General features: G+C 37.0%; 1 protein-coding gene across 1 annotated transcript in view; it reads left to right on the forward strand.

Annotated features, from left to right (window-relative positions):
- Positions 1 to 1,162: 1,162 nt before the first annotated feature.
- TXK (TXK tyrosine kinase) overlaps positions 1,163 to 24,941 on the forward strand; it is a 48,963-nt gene continuing 25,184 nt past the window's right edge. The window contains exons 1-7 of the mRNA XM_024131990.2: positions 1,163 to 1,381; positions 2,675 to 2,777; positions 3,697 to 3,902; positions 6,670 to 6,735; positions 11,518 to 11,572; positions 20,641 to 20,720; positions 21,660 to 21,787. Of these exons, the coding sequence (XP_023987758.1) occupies positions 1,317 to 1,381; positions 2,675 to 2,777; positions 3,697 to 3,902; positions 6,670 to 6,735; positions 11,518 to 11,572; positions 20,641 to 20,720; positions 21,660 to 21,787 (703 nt within the window). The 5' untranslated portion in view covers positions 1,163 to 1,316. The remainder of the gene's footprint in view (positions 1,382 to 2,674; positions 2,778 to 3,696; positions 3,903 to 6,669; positions 6,736 to 11,517; positions 11,573 to 20,640; positions 20,721 to 21,659; positions 21,788 to 24,941) is intronic.

Raw genomic sequence — 24,941 nt, forward strand, 5'->3', positions numbered from 1 at the left:
GCCTTACATACCTAGTATCCTACTATTCCCATTTTACAGATGAGGAAACTTAAGCACAGAACAGTTAAGTAACTTGCCCAAACCCACAAAGTTGGAGATTAACCTCTGCCCCTTAAGGCTTCTCAAAGGGGGTAGGTATGATTATCTTGTTTTCACAGATAGGAAAACAAAGAGATAGAGAAGTAAAGGGACTTATCCCAGATATAGTCAGTGCCCTCCCCCCTCCCCCCCAGCTAGAATTCATCCTTAGATCTTTCTAACCTCAAAGCTAATGCTCATGTCTAATGTACTCTTCTTCCTTAACAATGCTTCATTTTCAGGGGTCAATATGAGAAAGTGCCGCTGTGAAATGCAGATTCTATGAACATAAAACAGCTTTTGATAAATTCAAAATTTATGGTTTGAAAAAGGCAAATGGTAACTTAAATAAAGATTAAACTTGACAGTAGAAGTGTAAGCATGACCCAGATTTACTAGATAGCTAGTGCTTTCTTTAAATATTCAGTTTATGTTTGGACCTAATCCATAGAAAATTTGAGAGCCAAAAAGGTATACATGTATTTTGATATATAATATATAAAAATAAAATAAATATGTTAAATTATATTATATAATATATTAAATATATTTATATTACTTCATGTAAATATATAAAATATATATTAAAATATTTTTGAAGAAATGCGATGGACCTAATTCAAAATCCCTGCTAACAGATTTCCTAGGAGAACATTGTTTCTGGAATCATATCCTTTTGTATACTTGTCAACTGACATTAGCCCTGATCAAGGTAGAGAGGAATACAATGGTCATTTATCATTCACGGACTGAGGAAATGCATGAAACCAGACCCAGGAACAAGAGCCTGAGAAGGGAAACCACAGTGGCCGGGGTGCCAGTAACTTCTTTTTTTTTTTTTTTTTTTTTTTTTTTTTTTGGTATGCGGGCCTCCCTCTGCTGTGGCCTCTCCCGTTGCGGGGCACAGGCTCCGGACGCGCAGGCCCAGCGGCCATGGCTCACGGGCCCAGCCGCTCCGCGGCACGTGGTATCCTCCCAGACCGGGGCGCGAACCCGGTTCACCTGCATCGGCAGGCGGACGCGCAACCACTGCGCCACCAGGGAAGACCCCAGTAACTTCTTTTTGTGTTAGTGACAGTTTTTCATCTTCTACTAGTGAAGAAGGGCATGGTCAAGACCTTGCATATGCTTTGCAATACTTTCTGTCACCCGTACCCTCAGGGATTTCCTCCTTTGGACTAGCACTAGCAGCCTCCTCTATCCAATATCACGGACTCATGGCTTTCTAACAGTTGAGAATGATCTGCTTTTCAGATAATACCATCCAGTCGATTTTCTGCTGTTGCTGTTCCGTGCAGAAGCGGTAAGTCTTCTTCCGAGAGCAACTTCTTGGAAATTAACTCATTCCTTTTCTTTATTGTCTGTCGAGTCTCCACATCTCTTTGTATCTGCTGTTGCCTCTGCCTGAGAAACCCTACTCCCATTTTCTTCCTGTTGAGTGGCCATTCATTTAAAGCTAGCTGTAAGTCAAATGTCAGGTCTGTGATGCTTCCTTGATCCTCTTGGATTTAATTGCTCCTTCCATTGTGTTCCCAGAGCACGCAGCTTGGTTCTTTATTTAATACTTATTTCATGTATGCTATTTATATGTCTGTGTTTCACTCTGTAATTTTTACCTTTTAAGGGTAAGAATCCTGTCTTGTTTATTTGAGCATCTCCCCCAAACTATCAGTGTGTTTTACACTTTGGTGCCCAGCAAATGATGTATAAGGATAAAATCCAGCGCACCATGATAATAATAAGAGCCAACATTTAATGGGAGTGTTCTATATGTCAGACTGTGCTAAGAAGTTTGCATATTTTAGCTCAAGTAACTCTCAAAACCCCCTTTTTTTTTTTTTTTTTTTTTTTTTTTTTTTTTTGTGGTACGCGGGCCTCTGACTGTTGTGGCCTCTCCCGTTGCGGAGCACAGGCTCCGGACGCGCAGGCTCAGCGGCCATGGCTCACGGGCCCAGCCGCTCCGCGGCACGTGGGATCTTCCCGGACCGGGGCACGAGCCCGTGTCCCCTGCATTGACAGACGGACTCTCAACCACTGCGCCACCAGGGAAGCCCCACCCATGTTTTTGTTGTTGTTGTTGTTTTTTGTTTTTACAATCTCCATTATACAGATGAGGAAATTGAGGCTTAGAGAGGTTACGTTGCTTACCCAAGGCCACACTATGAAAATGGTAGATCTGGGATCTAAACTCATGTTCTTATCGCTACACCATGTCTACTTATAACAATAGATACCATCGAATGAGGTGATGCATGTAAAATGATAAACACTTTGCCTGACACAGAGTAAGATCTTCATTATCATGATTATAATTGTACGCCCTTAATATGCACCAGACTCTGTATTGGGCACATGATATGTTTTCTCAATTTTATTTCATAACAACTCTATACGCTCTTAGCATCTCTAGTTCCCAGATTTAAAAAAATGAAGTTCTGAGAGGTAGTACCTTGTCCAAGGAAATGGAGTTTGGAAGTCTTCTTAAAAAAAAAACAATAGGAAGGAGATTTTTCTACTAGTTTGTGATAATCTAGTTGATTCATAGATAACTTGAGTACAAATAATCATTTGTAACATGATTATTTTTCAATGTCAGACAAGTGAGGACACAAATAAGCCTTAGCAAAGATGAAGAACTTTCAGAAAAATACACACAGCGTCGCAGACCATGGTTCAGTGAATTGCCAAGTAAGAAGCAAGTGAGTATCGTTTTGATGGGGGTGAAGGGGTAGAGGACGGTGGCATTTTTAGGGTCTGTGCCTCATGAGGTACCGTTTGCTGCCATGCCCAGAACCTAGTATTGTGGTTGGCACATAATGAGTTCTCAGTAAACATTTAGTGAATCGATGTCCTAGAAGAAAGTGAAAGACAAAAACCAACCAACCAACCAAAACAGTTAAAATAGACTACTCTGCTATATTTTGGCAGAACTTGAAATTGGGAACAAACGTATTCTGGCTACTGTCATTTTTTTTTTTTTTTTGTGGTATGCGGGCCTCCCTCTGCTGCGGCCTCTCCCGTTGCGGAGCACAGGCTCCGGACGCGCAGGCTCAGCGGCCATGGCACACGGGCCCAGCCGCTCCGCGGCACGTGGGATCCCCCCAGACCGGGGCGCGAACCCGGCTCCCCTGAATCGGCAGGCGGACGCGCAACCACTGCGCCACCAGGGAAGCCCCGGCTACTGCCATTTTGAGGCCAGGATTAATTTTCAGTTCAGTGGCGGAGAATCAGTTTTCTTGGGAAGTGTGTTAAACCCAAACACAAGCTTACAGCACACGAAAGGGAAGAGCTGTTTTTCTTTTTCCAAGAGAAAAAAATCCTTGAAGTGAAACTATTAAGGAGGAAATAAAATTTTAAGAATTGTGACATGAAAAAAATTCAGCGCAATGCTGGCAAAAGAATTGGTGATCTTGAGAATTTACAAAATGATGAGTGTGTTGCTGGATCTGGAAGTTGTTCTATAGTTAGTCATTTCCTACGTTTATCCCACCTGGGCTTCTGCTTTGGTGCAGCTGGCTGGGAGAAGTGAGGGGACAGGCAAATATGCTCTATCCCAATTCTTTTTTAGTACAGATCACTAAAACAATAGCCCAACGACTCACTCTTTAGTTTTTACAGTCCAACAGGGGCCGAGTGCAGCCATCAAAACGCAAGCCACTGCCTCCCCTCCCACCCTCTGAGTTTGCTGAAGAGAAGATCCAAGTCAAGGCACTGTATGATTTCCTGCCCAGAGAGCCCTGTGATTTAGCCTTAAAGAGAGCAGAGGAATACCTAATCTTGGAGAAGTGTAATCGTCACTGGTGGAAGGCAAGAGACCGCTTGGGGTAAGACTGATGGCTTAGTCTTTACCAAATCTCTCGTCTGTCATTCTCTGAAGACTTCTGAAGCATGACATAGACTCCGTTTAGTGGCTCATTTAATCCAGGTTTATAATTCTTCCTCGTAAATGAAACAGAAGCTGTTCCTACACCTCCCCATCTGTATGAAAGAGCATTATAGCACCGTGATATCAGGCAGACTCTCCAAACTAGGTACATGTGGCTCTATATCCTGATGCTGCCGCATACTGTTGTGTGTCCTTGGGCAAGTCACTTACCCTCTCTGTTTCCCTCCCTCCTTCCCTCCCTCCTTTCCTTCCTTTCTCTCTTTCTTCTCAGTTATAACTGACATATAACATTATATTAGTTTTAAGTATATAGCATAATGATTCAATATTTATATATATTGTGAAATACTCACTACAAGTCTAGTTAACGTTCATCACCATACATAGTTACAATTTTTTTTTCTTTTTTTTTGCGGTACGCGGGCCTCTCACTGTTGTGGCCTCTCACGTTGCGGAGCACAGGCCCCGGACGCGCAGGCTCAGCGGCTATGGCTCACGGGCCCAGCCGCTTCGCGGCATGTGGGATCCTCCCGGACCGGGGCACGAACCCGTGTCCCCTGCATCGGCAGGCGGACTCTCAACCACTGCGCCACCAGGGAAGCCCAAATTTTTTTTCTTTTGATGGAAACTTTTATGCACTTTTATTTATTCTCTTAGCAACTTTCAAACATGCAATACGGCACTATTAACTACAGTCACCATTCTATACATTATATCCCCAAGACATATTTATTCTGTAGCAGGAGTTTTATACCCTCTGATCCCCTTCACCTACTTCACCCCCACCCACCCCTGCTTCTGGCAACTGCCAATCTGTTTTTTCTGTCTATGAGCTTGTTTGTTTCTTCAGTTTTTCATTTTCTAAAAGATTTCACATGTAAGTGAGACCATATAGTATTTGTCTTTGTCTGACTTACTTCACTTAGCATAGTACTCTCCAGGTCCATCTGTGTTGTTGTAAATGACAAGATTTTCTTCTTTTTATGGCTGAATAATATTCCATTGTAGAGATATATACCACATTTTCTTTATCCACTCATCCATCAGTGGATACTTAGGTTGTTTCCACATCTTGGCTATTGTAAATAGTGCTGCAATGAACATGGGGGTGCATATATATTTTTGAGTTAGTGTTTTCATTTTCTTCAGATACATACCTAGAAGCAGAATTGCTGGATCATATGGTAGTTCTATTTTTAATGAATTTTTGTTTCTTTATTTGTAAAATGGGAATAGTTCCTACCATACAAGTTCTTATTCTAATTTATGCTTTCTTTGGCAATTTGAATTTTTTTCCTGTTAAGCTCTGAGATAGAAACAGAAACAGTATCTTATTCATTTTCATATTTCTACAATGACTAGTTTTGGAAGTAAACATTGCAATAGTTTCTGAATTAAATTGGAAAGAAAAAAGACCCTGGGATGCAATAAGACTTCTTTGTGTCAGCTGCAATAGATTGCTAATGCCAGACTGGAATCCTGTGTAGAGAAGAATTCTGAGGAGTATGTGAGCTTTCTGGAAAGAATACTGGCATTGATTTCTGATCCTTGTCAAGATTTGGAGATTATAAGTGTCTAAGAATCAGAAGTACGTACATACCTCTTTATTTATATTTTCCTGATGATTTGGCTGTGTTACCAGTTCTTGATTGAGTCTCAACATGTGATGGAGACTTTTCAGTGGGAAGGAGGTATGATGTCCCAGTGATCACAGCAAGTTAGTAGGTTCAGAGCTGTGTAATTAGCTACTGCTGCAGTTGGCCTATTGGCATGACTCAGACTTAAAGAGAAACAACAACAATTTTTAACTTCAAAGTTAATAGCTGAATATAGTTTTTTTTTAGTATTCAAACATGATAAATAGTACCCAAATTCTGCTTTGCCACACCTCCAAACCCAGTCTCTTTCCCAAGAGGAAGCACCATTATTCATTTAGTGAGTACTTGTCCAGATCATTCTCAATGCAATCTCATGCACATATTGAAACATATGATATTGTTTGCAGATATAATTTACCTAAATCTGACCATACTTTATGCATTGCTCTACAACTTGCTTGTATTCCTCAGTAACATGTCTTGCAGATCTTTTCATAATTTTAAATTTCAGATTTCATTGGTGAAGGTATAGTAAAAGAGAAACCCCTCCCCTGCCAATGAGTGTATAAATTGGTACATTTCCCTTCAGCAGCAATTTATTGTATCTACCGAAAGATGCACATACTCTGTGACCCAGCAGTTTCCCTGCTTGGTATCTGTCTTAGAGAAATACTTTTACTTGTACACAGGAAGGCATGTTCAAGTATTTCTTTCCAGCTTTGCTGTAATAGGGGCGTGGCTAAACAAGAATATCTATTCTGTGGAATACTCTGTGGCAATTAAAAAGAATTAAGTCAATATGTTTGTAATTGGTATGCTTTTAATCTAGTCACTATGATGTCCCAGTGATCACATAAGTACACCTTTTCCTCTTTGCAAAGGTTTTTGTCAGAAAATGTCTTAAACTATTCACATTATGTCAGAAACTTAGTATTTATCATGCAGAGATTTTAGTTGAAATGAAAAAACTTTTCTTTCTTCTTTGAACAATTTAATTAGTCAAATGAATTTGATTTCCCCCTGCATCCTTGAGGTTTTTAAAAGGATTTTTGCCACAATAATGCCACAAATGTGCCAAGCATTTTGATTTTTACTTTGTCTTTGTAGGAATGAAGGTTTAATTCCAAGCAACTATGTGACTGAAAACAAACCAACCAACTTAGAAATGTATGAGTAAGTGTCCTCCAAAATATGTCCTATGGTTAATCTATGAAAATTATGTACATTTGGGCAGCTTATAACTATACATAGTGTTTTTGGTCTGTAAGACCAAAGTAAGGAAAAGAAAGTAACACGGTTGGCAGCTTTAGCCTAAGAGATCTTTGATCCTTATAATGGTTGATTCAGAAACTTCTTTTTCTTAAAATTACTTTTGTATGGCCAATTAAAAAAAATTTTTAACAGTGACAATGTGAAACCAAACACTCATCTTACACTTGTTTTAATGCATGTCCTAAATGGAAAAGTTATTATTTAAAAAATGGGGACCTCCCGGGTTGTCCAGTGGTTAAGACTCTGCACTTACACTGCAAGGAGCATGGGTTCGATCCCTGGTGAGGGTACTAAGATCCCTCATGCCGTGCAGCGTGGCCAAAACATTTTAAAAAATTAAAAATGGCATTAATTGTGCATAAATTAAATTAGACTTAATATATAGACACATTACTGTATTTGGCTCATGTTTGGAAATGTTTTAGAAATCAATGAAGATGAGAAGTAGGCTAATGTTGTAGTTTGGAAGAACTTTTGGTATGTTACTAGAGTTCTGCTTAGAAATACATTCTTGCTACCCTTATAGATTTAGAAGACGGAAATCTTAGCAGTCACTCTGCAGATCATCCTGCCCCTCATTCTGCAGATCAGAAACTAAGGTTGAGATATTAAATTTATTTATTTTTATTTATTTTTGGCTGCGTTGGGTCTTCGTTGCTGCTCGCGGGCTTTCTCCAGTTACGACGAGCAGGGAGCAACTCTTCGTTGCGGTGCAGTGGCTTCTCTTGTTGCGGAGCACCGGCTCTAGGCATGCAGGCTTCAGTAGTTGTGGCTCGCGGGCTCTAGAGAGCAGGCTCAGTAGCTGTGGCGCAGGGGCCCAGTTGCTCCGTGGCATGTGGGATCTTCCTGGACCAGGGCTCGAACCCATCTTGAACTGTGAAATGAACAGGAAAGGCATTTACAGTTTGGTCCACCTTGCCTAGTATTACAGGTGTACTACATTCATAGATACTTCAGTCCTCCAGTCAATTTATTTGTTTAGTCTTTTTTATTGTGCACTTAGGATATACCAGATGTTAGCTGTTCCAGGCCTTGGAAACACAATACAGAATACACAGAAGCAGTCCCTGCCTTCATGCAACTTACAGCTTCATGGGAAAATAGACATTAAACAACCTCGACTTCACAAATAAATATATCATTTTAAATTGTGATATTATGAAGGAACAGTATGGGGCACAGGGAGAGGGAAGGGGATATAATTCAAATGAGCGTGTTGGGTGGGGAAGACCTTTCTGAGGAAGTGACTTGAGGCCTAAAGGGGGCAGGAAGGAGTTAGGGGCCGAGGGGGGAAGGAATGCTGTGTCCACATGGGCTTCTGACATTTCGGGGGAAACCTTTATTCACAGATATATTTATGGCTACTTTGGTTTGAAATTAATATCCAAATTATCAACATTACAATGTAAAACCCTGGTTTTCAGGAAGCCTTCAGATTTAACTTGTAAGTCTTGATATACGACGCATAAATCTAAAAAAATTAAGAACAATCACCTTAATTCATACTCAACGTATGAAATGTCTTTAAACAATCCATCCTATTCATAAGCTCAGTTAATTAAATCTCTGGAAACATCTAACTTGCATTGATAAACTGAATAAATTCAGTTTTCTTTTTAAGTATTGTACTTCACATGCCTGACAGGGCAAATTTGCAATTGTAATAGCCCTTTGTAAGTCCTTACATGATCTTGGAAGTGTAATAAATTAAACAGATATATGTGGTAAATCGAGTTCTCTTATGCATATGAATGTCACTTTAAAAGTTGGTTAAATTCCCTCAAACTTCAAATAACAAGTTTAAGATTAATTATAAATTTTAAATCAAAGACAAAAACCTGATATGCCAGATTCTCTTAAAATTATAGATATTTTAAATAGCAAACATTGATTATCCTGAGCTATGGAAATATGAGTCTGATTTATCTAATTGTCTCTACACTGAGTGCTTAACCTTCTCAGGGTTAGAAAGTCACTAAGTGAAGCAGATTAACCTTCTCAGACCTAATAGGGTTTCTAGGGCTAAAACTCAAGACCACAATACTGTTACTTATTGATCAGAAATCTAAGACTGGCACATGGGAGGCTTACATATATATAAGATGGTTGTACTCAACCACAGTTGGACATACTGTGAGTCCAATCCTGGTGAGTTTGAGCCAGGATTTTTTTTAATATGTCAGTAGAAGGCCCACCACAATCCTGTGTATTGGGGCTTCTATTGAAATCATTCAATGTTAGTTTTTTTAAAATTTTTTTAAAATTTATTTACTATTTATTTATTTATTTACTTTTGGCTGCGTTGGGTCTTCGTTGCTGTGTGCGGGCCTTCTCTAGTTGCGGCGAGTGGGGGCTGCTCTCCGTTGTGGTGCACGGGCTTCTCATTGCGGTGGTTTCTCTTGTTGCGGACGTTTCTCTTGTTGTGGACCATGGGCTCTAGGTGTGTGGGCTTCAGCAGTTGTGGCTCACAGGCTGTAGAGCACAGGCTCAGTAGTTGTGGCACAGGGGCTTAGTTGCTCCACAGCATGTGAGATCTTCCCAGACCAGGGCTCGAAACCGTGTCCCCTGCATTGGCAGGTGGATTCTTAACCACTGCGCCACCAGGGAAGTCCCTCAATATTAATTTTATAATCAGTGTTGTCTCAGTAAAGGAGTTACAGCCTTACCTATTTGAAAAAAGCAAAACAGAACAAAAACTCTTCTAACTTTTACCAACTGATTTAAAGAGATGAAATTCTGAAATACCATGCTCCCACCTCCTCTAAATTGCATTCATCCTATCTTTTCCTGCCTTAAATATATCATTATAATAATGCAGATGGAATTCTGCATTATTTTAAAGGGTCTTAAATTCATCATATACTTCTATCTAGCTCTTCTGTTACTACTTTGAAGTCATTCTAAGTATGACTTCCACATGGATGGATTTTTAATTTATATTTAGTCAAAATTAATATATTTATTTTATTTATCACTATAATAAATAAGTACAAAGCAGCAAAATTAACACCAACACAATAGCATGTAAAAAACATTATTTAGAAAAAATCAATTTATGTTAATCTCTCCCCTTTTGAGTATCATTATGCAGTCTTGGCTTTTTACAGCTTCAGTTATTTCGGTGAGCTATAATCATCATTCTCCTTTTAGCACCCATATTTCAGAACTTAGCCAGTGGGGGGCCCCATTAAATTGGTTCCCTGTGTCTTTAACTCTGCCTCATTTATTTTGAAAGAATTTCTTCTTTCTACAGCAAGAGGTCTCAGACTCATCTTGAAATTCCCTTCCACAATATGAATATTCTCTTATCCATATGAATGTCATTTAAAAATTGGTTAAATTCCCTCAAACTTCAAATAACAAGTTTAAGATTAATTATAAATTTTAAATCAATTTTAAAAAGTCATTAAAAAGTACTGAATGATATGCACAGTTTAACATCACAGTTACTCTTGTTTCCAACTAGCAATAAGTAGTCATATAGTCATATTACTTTGATTAGAATCATCTGTAATCATCCCCTATTCTCTCTGGTTCATCTTTTTAAAAGACTGTTTTCAATTTGAGGGCATTAGTATTTAAAGAACCTGACCATTCTAATTTAGTGGCAACTTTCTATTATTGAAGGTTAGGGGAAGTCCACATGATGAGATAGGTTCCATCCTCCAAGGCAGGTATGAGTTTCAGTCAGCCACCTTTGGACTCCCCCGACTTGACTTAATGCCTGGTTATATATGCACTCTTCCTTCCACTGTCCACAAAAATATTATTTCTGGTAATATTAGATTAACTCCTTTTAAAAATCTTGTTTTGAAATGAAAGCTTTTCCATTTTTCTGTCTCTCTCCTTTGTTCTACTGTTTCCTCTCTCTTTCCTGTACCACATTTGCCTACTGATTGTGTAGTTATACCAAACCATATGTTTAAATTACAGTGTTACTTAATTATGATGACTGTGTGTAGCTCTGGTATTTTAAAGTCATTGAATGATGGGTTCATGCAGAGATAACAGCAAGGTCGGAGGCGGAAAAGGGCTTGGTGAGTTTGAGCCAGGAAAACTTCCCAATGTGGCCCAAGCTTAGTGAGTGAGGGGTGAAGGGGGACTACCATGAGGCCCGTGAGGGACTGGGCAGGGTGATTTGTATATTGGTTCTGTTTACGCTATCAAACCACTGACTTTACCACAAGGTAACAAACTTAGGAGAGTCAAATAAGTTGGTGTGAGTTTTAAGTTCAGAAAGATAACATAACACATACATAAGCATGTAAACAAGATGTTCCTGAGGGGAAAGAAATGGCTATTTTTTAGTTTGTTTAACCAAAGCTCCGTAAGGTGTTTATTGAAGATGATGACTTCCTAACCACATACCTTTTATGGAAATTTTCAGGAGGTTAAATCATTCAAAATTATATACTAAGTGTGTGTCAGAAAGTTGAATTGAGATGTGATAGAATAAGTGAGATCTTGGCTTGCAATCAATAAAACTGTATTAAACTAACTGACACATTCCAGTACGTTATTGTTTATCTGAGTTAAAAATCACTCTGTTTTCTAAAATCAGTTCTGGAGAAAGTTTTTAAAAATGAAGGAAATGGAGCAGCTTGGATTTTTTGTTTGTTTGTTTGTTTTTCCTGGAAAGAAATGGAACATAACATTTAAAAATTATTTTTATTACTTTTACAGGTGGTACCATAGAAATATCACCAGAAATCAGGCAGAACGTCTTTTGAGACAAGAGGTAATTCAATTCATTCGTGAATAAATTTGTGAATATTTTCAAAATTTCTGAGAGAGGCACATTATAAAGATTTTACCCAGCTGAAAAGTTGTATTACTTGCTGGTTTTGTTTTTTTAGTTCTAAAACATTGATACAACTTCATCTCTACTACACATTTTCTAAGTTGTAAACTAGATATCTTTGTATCAAATCATGTTTTTCATTGATTTTCACCATAATTTCAGAAATGTCTTTCTCCTGAAATGATTTCAACTCTAACATACTAAAACTCCTTCATTCACTCTGAAGTGCATTCTGCCAGAAGGGTCTCTGTTTGAATTGCCTGTATACCTTTCCATCAATGACAATCCAATATATAGTCTGCCCTCCTGAGATTAGCTTAGACTGATGAAAAACACAGATATAGAAAAATACACAGGGCTGCACTTTCGTTCTTTGGGAGCAAAAGGAAGAGTGGAGTAGCCAAAATATCAAACTCAGATCAAAACTGCTCATCTAGGTCAAAACAAAACAAAACTGCGTATAGTTTAAATTTCCAACTGACGGTAAATATCAACTGTGGGTAAATGTACAGTCAGAACTAGAAAGTAAGTGAGAAGTATATGTGTCATTATGACCTGATGTCGGATGTTGAGGAAATCTAGAAATATGAGCGAGAAAGAATCAGTTCTGTATCTCAAAACTCAGTGCCAGTAATGGCTCGGGACACAGGGATGGTCCAGTTAGTAGCTGGGGGATAGGCTGAGCACGAGGGACACAGACCAGCCTCAGGTGGTGGTGGGGACAGAGGCTGGCGGTCTGGCCTGGCCTCACTGGCTGTGAGGAAATGGAGCATAGCAGCAAATGCAATATCTGCCTGGCATGGTGACATTATACATTAGTGGGTGCAGAATGGACAAAGAAATGTGATGACAGGCAGGCAGAAGTGGAGAAGGAAAGTCGACAAGTAGGTCCACAGTAAGCAAGCTGGTCACAGGTAATATGGCCTTAATCTCTGGGCTGGGCAGGTTCTACGTGAGGTTCTACATCTGAGAGGAAACCAGAACAGGGCAAGTGTCTGACCTCCCTACAAAGGCTAGAATGGGGAATTTTGTAGCAAACCTTCCCATACCCACAACCCAGATGTCGTAAATATCAATAGTAACATTTGGTCATAACATTCTTTAACAAAATAAGACATTACAAATACAGTTAAAGCCTGCCCCGTCCCTCATATTTCTGGTCCTCACTCACTCGGCAGAGGCAACCACAGTAGAAGGGTGTGTTCCCATTTTGTCCATGTGTTTAATTTTTATCATATGTGTGTGCATAGACAACCTATAGTGTTATTTTATGTGTTTTAACATTTGACATCAAGGGGATCATACGTGTGTTGATTTTTAAATTAAACATTATATTTTCAATTTAATTCATATGGGTACACATGGATCAAACACATTCCTTTAACTGCTGTATAATATTTCATGATGTGAGTATATAAAAATGTATCCATTTCACTATAGATAAACATCCAAATCATTTCTAATTTTTTAATATTACAAACAGTGCTGCAAAGAACGTCCTTGTCTATGTCATTTTGTACACAAGGGCAAGGGGTTCTTTCAGTTACACCCCAAAATGAAACCATCTGGTCAGAGGGTGTGTGCAGATTTAACATTACTAGATACTGTGTATTCAGATCATGATTCAAAGTACTTGTACTAATTTATACTCTTACAGGGAATGAGAAAAACTGGTTCCCTACATTCTTGCCAACAGCTGGTAGTTTTACACCTCCTTTTTTTCTAATTCATTGAACGAGAAATTTTATATATTTAAAAAAATGTGCATTTCCTTGGTAAACAGTTCGACTGAGTAACTTTTCCTGTGTCTTTTGGCCAGTTGTGCTGCCTCTGCTGTTACATGCCAGTTAATATCCTTTGTTCATTTTTCTATAGTATGTTTGCTTTTCTACACTGATCAATATGTATTTTAAAAATATATTCTGAATACCAATCTTTTGGCAGTTATGTGTTACAACTATATTTTTTTGGTTTCTGGCTTTTTATAAAACTTTAGTCTGTTTTAATATACAGAATTTTTTAAATGTTAATGTCAAATTTCTCAATATTTTCCTTTATGATCTCTGCTTTTTGTTTTATTTACTGTAAGAGAGTCCTCTCTCTCCCGAAGTAATAAAGGAATTTTATATTTTTCTTTAAATGTTTTAAAGATGTGCTTTTCACATTTAGATCTTTAATCTGTCTGAAGAGTGTGTGTGATATTTTAAATATATACATATTTTTCCTCTGTATCTTAAAATATTTTTGTAATTTACATATTTTCTAATTTTTATTTTTAAAAATATGCCTGGTTTAAATCCTATTTGGTTATGAGGCATTTAAAATATATATTGCTGGTTTGGGTTTCCTAATATTTTATTTAGCATTTGTCCTATTAAGTTCAAAGTTAGCCTGACTTCTAATTTTCTGTTCTCTTTGTCTAGTTTTAGTATAAAAGTTATACTAGCATCATAAAATGAGTTGGAAAATAAATAAATTAATTAATTAAATTAAATGATTTGGGATGTGGGGTTTTTATCTCTTTTTCCAATCTCTGGAATTGTTATATTAGATAGAAGTTATTTGTTTCTTGAAGGTTAGATATAGCTTTTGTAAAATAGTCTGGCAAGCTGCATTTTCAAACAGATAGATATTTGATTACAATTTAATTTCCTTTTCTGTTTGCGTTTTTTTGGGGATTTAATTTATATTTACCTAAGGAATTGCCTATTTTATATTTATTTTCAAATTTATTGCATAAATTATTTATAGAAGTATCTTATAATTTTGTTAATTTCATATTTCAATAGTCAATACATTTTTATACTTCAAAAATCAAAAGGAAGGACTTTGAATTTTCTTTCGTCCTTGTTTCCAACCCATCAATTTCCCTCCCCATAGACAAACTACTATTATTAGTTTGTTTTGTGTCCTTTCACAGATATTTACTACACATACAAGCAAGTACAATATATCAATATTTTCTTGTGTTATTTTTATGCAAATGGTAGCATAGTTATTGTACTTCTCTGTACATTACTTTTTTTCATTTAATAGTATATTTTAGGAATCTTTCCACATCAGTACGTAAAGTGTCCTCATTCATTTTACACCTGCATAGTATTTCTTAGCATGAATGTGTCTTTATTTATTTATTTATTTTTGGCTGCGTTGGGTCTTCGTTGCGGTGCGCGGGCTTCTCATTGCAGTGGCTTCTCTTGTTGCGGAGCACGGGCTCTAGGTGTGCGGGCTTCAACAGTTGTGGCTCGCGAGCTCTAGAGCCCGTGCTCAGCAGTCGTGGCACTCGGGCTTAGTTACTCTGTGGCATGTGGGATCTTCCCAGACCAGGGATCGAACCTGTGTCCCCTGCATTGGCAGGTGGATTCTTAACCACTGTGCCACCAGGGAAGTCCCTGTCACAAATTTATTTAACCGATCCTTCATCACAGAAATTTAAGTAGTATATACTTCTTTACTATTAAAACAGTCCTCCCGTAGGTGACCAACACATTTGTCTTCTTTCCATTTATGTGAGAATATTTGTAGGATAAATCACCGAAGGTGGAAATTCTGGGTCAAAGAGAATGCACATTTCCAATTTTGTTAGATATCACAATGCCCTCTATAAGAGTTGTATCAATTTATATATCTGTCTTACATTTAGACATGTAAGAGAGTACCTATTTTCCGACAACCTCTTCAGCAAGCGTTTTAATGAAACATTTGGAACTTTGCTCTCTGACATCTCATCTCAGTGTGGATTTAATTTGCTTTTCTCTTATTCTGGGAATGTTAAGCAGTTTTTTCTATATTAAAGTCTGTACATTTGTATTTCCTTTTCTGTAGCTGTCCATATCCTTTGCAAAATTTTCTGTGGGTTTTTTTGATGCTTCCCTCACAATTTGTAGGACCTAGGTAGCTATATTAAGGAAATTGACTCTTTGTGATATGTGGCAATACTTTCTCCAGTTTTTGCTTTGTCTTTTTTTTTTGCCATGAATAGTATTTGAATTTTTAAGACAAATTTTTGTAAGACTTCAGGGTTTTTGTCAGGTTAGAATTGCCTTGTCCACTCCAAGGTTATAAAAAAAAATCCCATGTTTCTTGACTACTTTAGTGGCTTTATTTTTTATGTATACATGTTTGATCCATTTGTAATTTTTCCTGTTATCATGAGGTTTGGATCCAAGTTAATTTTTTTCTTTCCCAAGTGTCCTTCTTGTCTGCATTGATTTGAGATGCCACTTTCATCATAAACACAAAAAAGTATGTCTGGACTTACTACATGGTTTCATTGATCAGCCTGTCTATTCATGTTCTGCCATTATAATGTTTTAAACACTGAAGCTTTCTCTGGTGTGGCTAGCCTCCTTTCTTCTTTTTTAGAAACATTCTGGAAGATACATATTTTGTCCATATGAACTTCAGAATTACTTTGCCTCATTTAAAAAACTTGCCTGTTGGTTGCATTAAATTTACAGATTAATTTAGAGAAAATTGTTCATGTATTACAGATCAGTGGGGTTTAGGGACCAGTTTGTTCCAGGACCCATATATTAATTATTCATATAGAAAAAAATTAAAATTAGATCCCTACATCAAGCAAAAACAGATCTTAGATGGATTTAAGACCTAATAAGAAAAAGCAAATACTTTTGTATTTTTAGGAGCATTTTAAGGTTTTCTTCATTTAGCCCTTGCACATGGATTTTTAAGTTTATTTTAAGGTATTTTATCTTTTTGTTGCTATTATAAATGGGCTTATCTTGTTATTTTTACTTTTGAAAGCTCTTGATTTCTGTGAATTAGTTTGTAATTGATGACTTAGATGAATTCAAAAAATTTTTGTAGTATTTTTTCAGGTAATTCTCTTGGGTTTCAGGTATGTAATCTTATCAGCAACAAACAGTGATTATTTCAACCCTCTTTTACAATTTTAAATCAGTGTTGCTAATTTCTGCCTCATTTAATTGCACTGGCTAATATCTCAGAAAAGAATTAAATACCAGGGCTGACAGTGGGTATTTCTTTTTTCCTGGTTTTAGTTAGAATGATTTCTACATAAAACATGATGCTGGACTTGGGACTAAAGTAAATAAGGGCTATTGTATTAAAGAAGTACACATATATTCCCATTTTATAAAAAATAAGAAAATCCTGATAATTTAAGTTGAAATTGTCAAATGCTTCTTCAACATCTATGGAGTTGTTCATGAGATTTTTCTCCTCAGATCTATTAAATGATGAATCATATTAATAAAATCCCTAATATTAAATTACTTGTGCATTCTTGTATGTAATCCCTCTTGGTCATGGTGTATTATTCTTTTATTGTGCTACTGGATTCAGTTTGTTAACATTTAGTTATGATTTTTGCATTGATATAAGCGAAGATTGGTTAGTTGTTTTCCCTTTTGTACACAATCTTTGCTGTGTTGTTGGTATGGATGTTAAACCACTTTGTATAATTTAGAAGTTTTTCTTCTTTCATATGCTCTGGAATTATTTAATTGATCTGTCTATCATTTCTTTAAGATTTAGTAACATCACAATGTGTAACTATGGTGCTTTTTAATGTTGTAGCTCTTTTAAAACCTTATCCGCGTTTCAATTCAATTGGTCCAGTAAGATTTCTAGCTTTTCTGGAATCAATTTTGATAAATTTTACGTATTGCTAGTTAATTACCCATTTTATTCAAGTTTTCAAATGTATTTTATAGAGTCAAGAAGATTCTTTAATTTTTTTCTGGATCCTTGTGACTTATTTTTTAATAGATTCCCCCCATTATTTATTGATTAGGTTAAGTAGTAGTTTATCTATTTTATTGTTTTTCCCTAGACAACCAGACTTTGAATTTAATTACTTGCTGTATTATATTTTTGTTTTTATAATTTATTATTTTCTGCTTTTGTCTTTATTTTTTTATAATAATGCAATTGACAAGGAAATTTAGTTATTTCTGAGATATACATTTTAAAGTAATAACTAGAATTATGACTTATATCGTTATACCAGAACATATAAGATTTTTAGAAATTTCATGTAATGTATGAAACATTTATATTAACATATTTCCATACAAATAACCCAAAGGAAGTTTAGTATTAGTTGTTTTTTTGTTTGTTTTTTTGTACTGCAGGTTCTTATCAGTCATCAGTTTTATACACAGTAGTGTATACATGTCAATCCCAATCGCCCAATTCAGCACACCACCACTCCCACCCCACTGCGGTTTTCCCCTCTTGGTGTCCATACGTTTGTTCTCTACGTCTGTGTCTCAACTTCTGCCCTGCAAACCGGTTCATCTGTACCATTTTTCTAGGTTCCACATACATGCGTTAATATACGATATTTGTTTTTCTCTTTATGACTTACTTCACCCTGTATGACAGTCTCTAGATATTTTCTTCTACTTTACTTGGGTTTATTTTATAATTCTTAACCTAACTTCTTGAGTTGGATCTGTTTATTTTGTATTCCTTTCATTTATTGATATAAATAATGAGACTGTGAATTTATTTCTGAGTATTGCCTGACCTATATAACAGAGGTCATGATATGTAGTGTTTCCTTATTAATTTCTAGATTTTTTCATTTTTATTTGAATTTCCTTTCTTAATTGAAATATGGTTGACATACAATATTGTATTAGTTTCAGGTGTACTGCATAGTGATTTGGTATTTGCATACATTTTGAAATGATCACTGTTAAGTCACCATCTGTCCCTTTACAAAGTTATTACAATATTATTGACCGTATTTCTTATGTTGTATATTACATCCCTGTGGCTTATTTATTTTATAACTGGAGGTTTGTAATGCAGTCCCCTTCCCCTATTTCATGCCCCCTCCCAACCCCCTCCCATGTGGCAACCACCCATTTGTTCTCTGTATCTGAGTCTGTTTTTCTTTTGTTGGCTTGTTTGCTTTGTTTTTTAGATTCCACATATAGTCGACATCATATGGTATTTGTCCTTCTCTGTCTGGCTTATTTCACTCAGCACTTATTTCACTTATTTCACACACCCTCTAGGTCCACCCATGTCACAAATCGCAAGATTTCATTCTTTTTTTATGGCTAAGTAGTATTCCATTGTATATCTATATTTACCACATCTTCTTTATCCATTCATCTGTTGATGGACACTTAGGTTGCTTCCGTATCTTGGCTATTGCAAATAGTGCTGCTATGAACATTGGTGTGCATATATCTTTTCAAACTAGTGCTTTTGTTTTTTTTGGGTAAATATCCAGAAGTAGAATTGCTGAATCATATGGTAGTACTATTTTAAACTTTTTGAGGAATCTACATACTATTTTCCATAGTGGTTGCACCAATTTATAATTCCACCAATAGTACACAAGTGTTCTCTTTTCTCCACATCCTTGCCAACACTTGTTATTTGTTGTCTTTTTGATGACAGCCATTCTGACAGGTGTCAGGTGATATCTCATTGTGGTTTTGATTTGCATTTTCCTGATGATTAGTGATGTTGAGCATCTTTTCATGGGTCTGTTGTATATCTTCTTTGGAAAAATGTCTATTCAGGTCCTCTGCCCATTTTTAAATAGAATTGTTTGTTTTTTGATGTTGAGTTGTATGAGTTCTTTGTGTATTTTAGACACTAACCCCTCTTCAGATATATCTTTTGTAAACATCTACTCCCATTCAGTAGGCTGCCTTTTCATTTTGTTGATAGTTTCCTTCACTGTGCAGAAGCTTTTTAGTTTAATGTAGTCCTATTTGTTTATTTTTGCTTTTGTTCCCCTTGCCTGAGGAGACAAATCCAAAAAAATGTCGTTAAGACCGATGTCAAAGAGCATACTGCCTGTGTTTTCTTCTAGGACTTTTATGGTTTCAGGTCTTACATTTAAGTCTTTAATCCATTTTGAGTTTACTCTGGTATATGGTGTGGGAAAGTAGCCCAGTTTGATTCTTTTGCATGTAGCTGTCCAGTTTTCCCATTGCAATTTATTGAAAAGGCTGTCTTTTTCCCATTGTATATTCTTGTCTTTTTTTGTCACAGATTATTTGACCATATAAGCGTGGGTTTATTTCTGGGCTCTCTATTCTTTTCTATTGGTTAAAAAATTTGACCAGAAAATGAGGCTTGTTTCTTGGTAAGCATCTGGAAAGAGAAGGAGAAGATGTATTATGTTCACCTTGAGGAGTCGTATCATGCTGTTTGGACTGTGCAGTTCTCAAGCAACCCACCAGCACTTGATAAGTGTAAACTTTCACGGGTCTGCCAAGATTCTGAGGTATTTTCCTCTTCATGAGTGTAAGCACACTTAATAAGGGGAAAACTTTTTTTACGGTATCAAACTAAACCAAACAGTCCAAACTTTAAGCTTATTTGAAAGCAATTTTCAGCTTTAGTGGAGTTTCCCAAAGAATGTCAGTGGAGATCCAATTGACAATGTACCATCAAACTTATTATAATATTCTTTCCTCCTGCCATTTCTCTTTCTGCCTCTCCTGTATCCCTAGAGCAAGCAGAATGGCTGTCCTCGCTCTTCTCTCCAGACTCTCCCAAGTCTATTCTCTTTCCATCCACATCATGAACTCTGGTCTCTCTTCCCATTCCTCATCTTCCCGGATGTATTCCTCCCTGCCTCCTACACCCCCACTTACCATGTTGTTTCTTTTCCTCTAAAGAGCAATCCTGTCAGTCTGTCTCGGAGTTCTTCTTATTCATCAGCTATTTTTATCTATTATCTTGATCAGTAGAACAAAAATAACTAAATGGTGGGGCACAAGTTTGTCAAATGCAGAATTCTTAGAAAAATCAGGAGCAAAGTTTTAAAATACTCACGCATTGCAAATTCTTGTCCCAATTATATTTTATTTTATAGTTATGACATTTAAGTCTATAAAGGGTTTAAGAGATAAGATTGTGTGTACTTGTAAAAACAGTATCATCCTTTTATAGTAAGTCAGTATAGCTTTGGTTTTCATTATTGAGATGTTTGTCTTTCTTCCTAATAAGGAATAAACTTGTACAATGAATGAATTGTTTTGCAGTCTAAAGAAGGTGCATTTATTGTCAGAGATTCAAGACATTTGGGATCCTACACCATTTCTGTGTTTATAAGAGCTGGGAGGTAAGCAGCTGTGATTTTGGTCTCTCTAGAAATAGCAATCCCTGGGACAGTCATTGTTATGGAGACACCATCACATAGAGAATGTAAGCGAGAGCCTAACATAGAAAATTGCTGGCCTGGAACTTGGGACAACTAATTGGTTCAAATTTTATCCCCTAACAAGCTCTGAGTGTGACATTGGATAAGTTACTTAAACTCTCTCATCTCCTTTTCTCAAGCATCAAGTGAGGAGATTTGATTAGTTGTAGCAGACACTGCTGGTGCGATTCTCTCCTCACCTTGGTTTACCCCAGGGTTACCCTGCAGAGAGCTCTCTTGTACTCAGAAAGCTTCCTGTTTCTTTCTGCCTGAGAATGTTCTCTGGCTGTGGGTTCTTGTGGTCCCCAGGGGTGGACTGGAAGTACCTGAGAGTTAGCTTCCTAGGAGTGACCCTCCATCCATGAGGAGTGGAGGATAAGCCCTTCAGCTCCTTTGCACTTTAGTGGGAAGACTCTGAGGTATGTTCCACAGACTCTCATCGCTTCCTAGAGGGATTAAGCCCCAGCTACCCATAGCAGACCTGCTCATCAATACACCCGATACTGGTTTTCCTCCCTTCTTTGTCTCACATCTCTCACAGTGCATTTATTCATTCATTGAACTGATACTTGATTCAATAAATGCTCATAAATGTCCATTACGAGCTGTACGTTTTTGGACACTAGACTTGTCACCTAGACAACTTTCGCTGAAGTTATGTTTGAATCTAAGACCCCAGTACCATAGCTGAGGAATTTTCCTGGGATGGGGAGGCACCTGTTTAATTTAATCCTATCTGCTCTTCAGTGTGTAGTGTTACTAGGATACGAGTTTTAGAGGTAGAGTCCTGTTGCTTAATGATTGACTTGGTTCCAAAGTGGTCTTTTGCTTGTTTATGAACTCACATTTTACTGATTGTAGAAGTATGGAGGCTACCATCAAACATTATCAGATTAAAAGGAATGACTCAGGACAGTGGTACGTGGCTGAAAGACACCTCTTTCAATCAATCCCCGAGTTGATCTGGTATCACCAGCACAATGCAGCTGGTAAGTCAGAAACTTCAGGCTGGGAGAGTTGGGGAGCCAGGCCCCACAGAGGCAATACATCTTTGGTCAGACACTTAACAGGAGCAAATATCCCTGTAGAGATGTTTAAGAGTCGAAATACAACCTGTCTTCTGTGCAATTCTCCTCCCTATTGATGCGTGTTTGTTTTTCTAGTCGGGGCAAGAGGTAGGTTGATTTTTTTACATTTCTGCCAGGTTAGAAAAATGATAGATGACAAAGAAGCAAAAGGCCATTTAGTCATTATGTATTTGTTCTTGAAATTTACATGGAGCTAAATGTAATAAAATTTCAAATGTCCTAAAGACTCATGCTTCTTTCTCTTTGCCCCTATAAATTTGCTCTTAACTTTAGAAAGTTGCGATAGAAAATTACCCTTAAATATCTCATTCTCTGTTCTTTCTTGTATGGAAAACAGAAAATGTTTTACACAGGACACAGCCTTACACAGTTACAATTTGACTTGAATATACCAGAGGCATATTTAACCCCCTTTCCCAGCTGTAATTTGCAATAATGGCTATTTTTGCAAACCTATCATCTATGGAAAGATATAGAATTCCAGAAAGTTCCACCACAATTACAATCACAGATCTGGTCTTCAGCCCTCATCCAACCTGTACTGAACTACTCTGAGCCCATGGGGTAAATCTCCTTACCTCAGCGTTATAGAATTTGGAACCCACTATAACTTTCATATTCTTTTGACTTCTTAACATGCAGTACTTTTTAAAGATTTTTCTCATGAAAAGTTGTGATGACCAAACAAATCCCTTTTGGAAGTGGCCACTTTTCCATTACACTGGTTCTAAATATCAGGAATAAATCCAAGTAAGTTTTTATTCACTTATGGAGTGAGTCCACCTGGATATTCCTGATGGTCACTGGGCGTTTGGTTAGAGAGGAAGTGGCAACATGTCTGAGTGGGGCCAGTGAGGACATATTTGTGGCTAGAGATAGAAACCCTTAGAATCAGGAGTTTTCTTCTTCACACTCTTCTTTCGCCTTCCTTCAAAGAAAAAATTTAAGAAACGGAGTGGTTGTGGTGACGTTAAAAAAAAATACCCAGGCGGATCAGGATGTGCTGACCTGAAAAGATGTTAGAGATAAGTTGCTTAGTAAAGAAAAAAAGGTGCAAAACAGTATATTTATAGTCTTACTTTTGAAAAGTAAATATACACATTCACACACACATAGAAAAATCCTGTTAAAGTTTAGGTAATAATTTTTAAACTAATAAGATTATAACAGACTACAAACTGTTAATGTGTACCTCTGGGGAATGAGACTGGGGGTAAGGGAAACTTATTTTCTGCTTTGTAGATTGCCCGAGGGTTTTAAAAAATTACAATGTATATAAATTATTCTTATAATGTAAAAAAAATACCACGCAGATAACTTTTAAAATTAAAGCTAGATCAAACAATAAAAAAAAGAAAAACAAGGGTTGAGAACTTCTAACTATGGCGGCTGTTTATTAGGGAGAAAAGAAAGTAGAAAAGAGATAAGACAAAGAGAAAGAAGGATGATAGGAAGAAAGGCATGGGACTCAGAAATAGTTGATATTTACTGAAGACTTACTTTGAACCAGACCCTATTTTATGTATATTTATTTATTTCATCTTCAGAGAAATCCAATGAGGTAGATACTGTTGATGTCTCTATCTTACAGAAGAGGAAACTGAGGCATGAGTTGTGCTCAAGGTCACACCGTTAATAAGTATTTGCACTGAGATTTGAATTCACAGAAATCTTTGAAATCATTGGAGCCGTAGAACCTACTGGCTCCAGAGTCTGTGTTTAATGACTGTCATCTCCTCCAGAAAGAGGCAACTTAGATCATTGGAGGATCCAGTTTAGATGAGGCTGTGAATTGAAACCCATGACTATCCCATCTACTTTTTGACTTCTGATCAATTTAGCTCATGACGGTCCATCTCTTTACCAGAAGTAAGGACAATGCAAAGAGAGTGACAGACGTGGTTTTTTTTTTTTTTTTTTCTATCAGAGAGACAAACCATCACTAAACCACTGGTAGTAATTCACAGAATAAAAATATTTGGCAAACAAAAACTTTGAAGTTAGAGGAAGGTGTTAGGGTCTTAAGGAAATTCCTATTATGTTCTTTATTTTGATCATGTGTTATAGAGTCCCAACTTCATGAGGGCTCTAACCCCAACTAGGTCTTCAGAGTCACCGGTAAGCATCCTTTCCTGTTTTCTGTTCAAACTTTCATCATTCTCCTCAAGACCCTCTTTCTAGTATTATCCACTGCCTATCAGTAAATTGCCTAACCCTCTACTTCATTAAGAAAATTGAAGTCTAAGGGGTACAAACTATTATGTATAAAATAGGTTACAAGGATATATTATACAACACAGAGAATATAACCAATATTTTATAATAACTATGAATGGAGTACAATCTTTAAAAACTGTGAAACACTACATTGTACACCTGTAACTTACATAATATTGTACATCAGCTATACTTCAATTGCATGATTCTCCTGCCTGGTAGACACAGATACCTGCAATCCCACACGCCCTGAACTTCAATGAGGAAATGGAGCTCTTCATCTTATACTACTACTTTCCTTCCAAATTTGCTCTTCCTGGTGTATCATCATCAGATAATCGTATCATCATCTTGCCACCTACAGGGGCTGGAAACATGGAAGTCAGAATAGATACTTCCATTCTCCTTGCACTTCTGATTAATTATCAAGTGCAATTAATTTCATATACTATATATGTCTCATGTAGGTCCCTGCCTCTCCCTGTCTACTAGTACTGTCCTAATCATTGTTCACTTAGATAATTACAGTGGCCTCTTCACTGGTCTTGTTGCCTTCAAGGATGACTTCCCCTCATTCATCCTCTATACTGATGCCAGAATGTTGTATCAAAATGTAAATCTGACTACACCACTCCCTTATTTAAGATCTTTCAATGGCTCCCTCCCACCTGCAGGAAGATGTAATGCTCCTTTGCACAGCACACAAGGCCTTGACCACAACCAGAATATAACCTACCTCTCATGTATAATTTCTTGCCTCTTCTGCCTCTCACTCTTTGCTCAAGTAGCTCTTCCTGCATCATACCTCTAAGTATCAGTATCATCTCATGCTGCTACC

Source organism: Physeter macrocephalus, chromosome 7 (assembly GCF_002837175.3).
Source record: "Physeter macrocephalus isolate SW-GA chromosome 7, ASM283717v5, whole genome shotgun sequence".
NCBI classification, from domain to species: Eukaryota; Metazoa; Chordata; class Mammalia; order Artiodactyla; family Physeteridae; genus Physeter; species Physeter macrocephalus.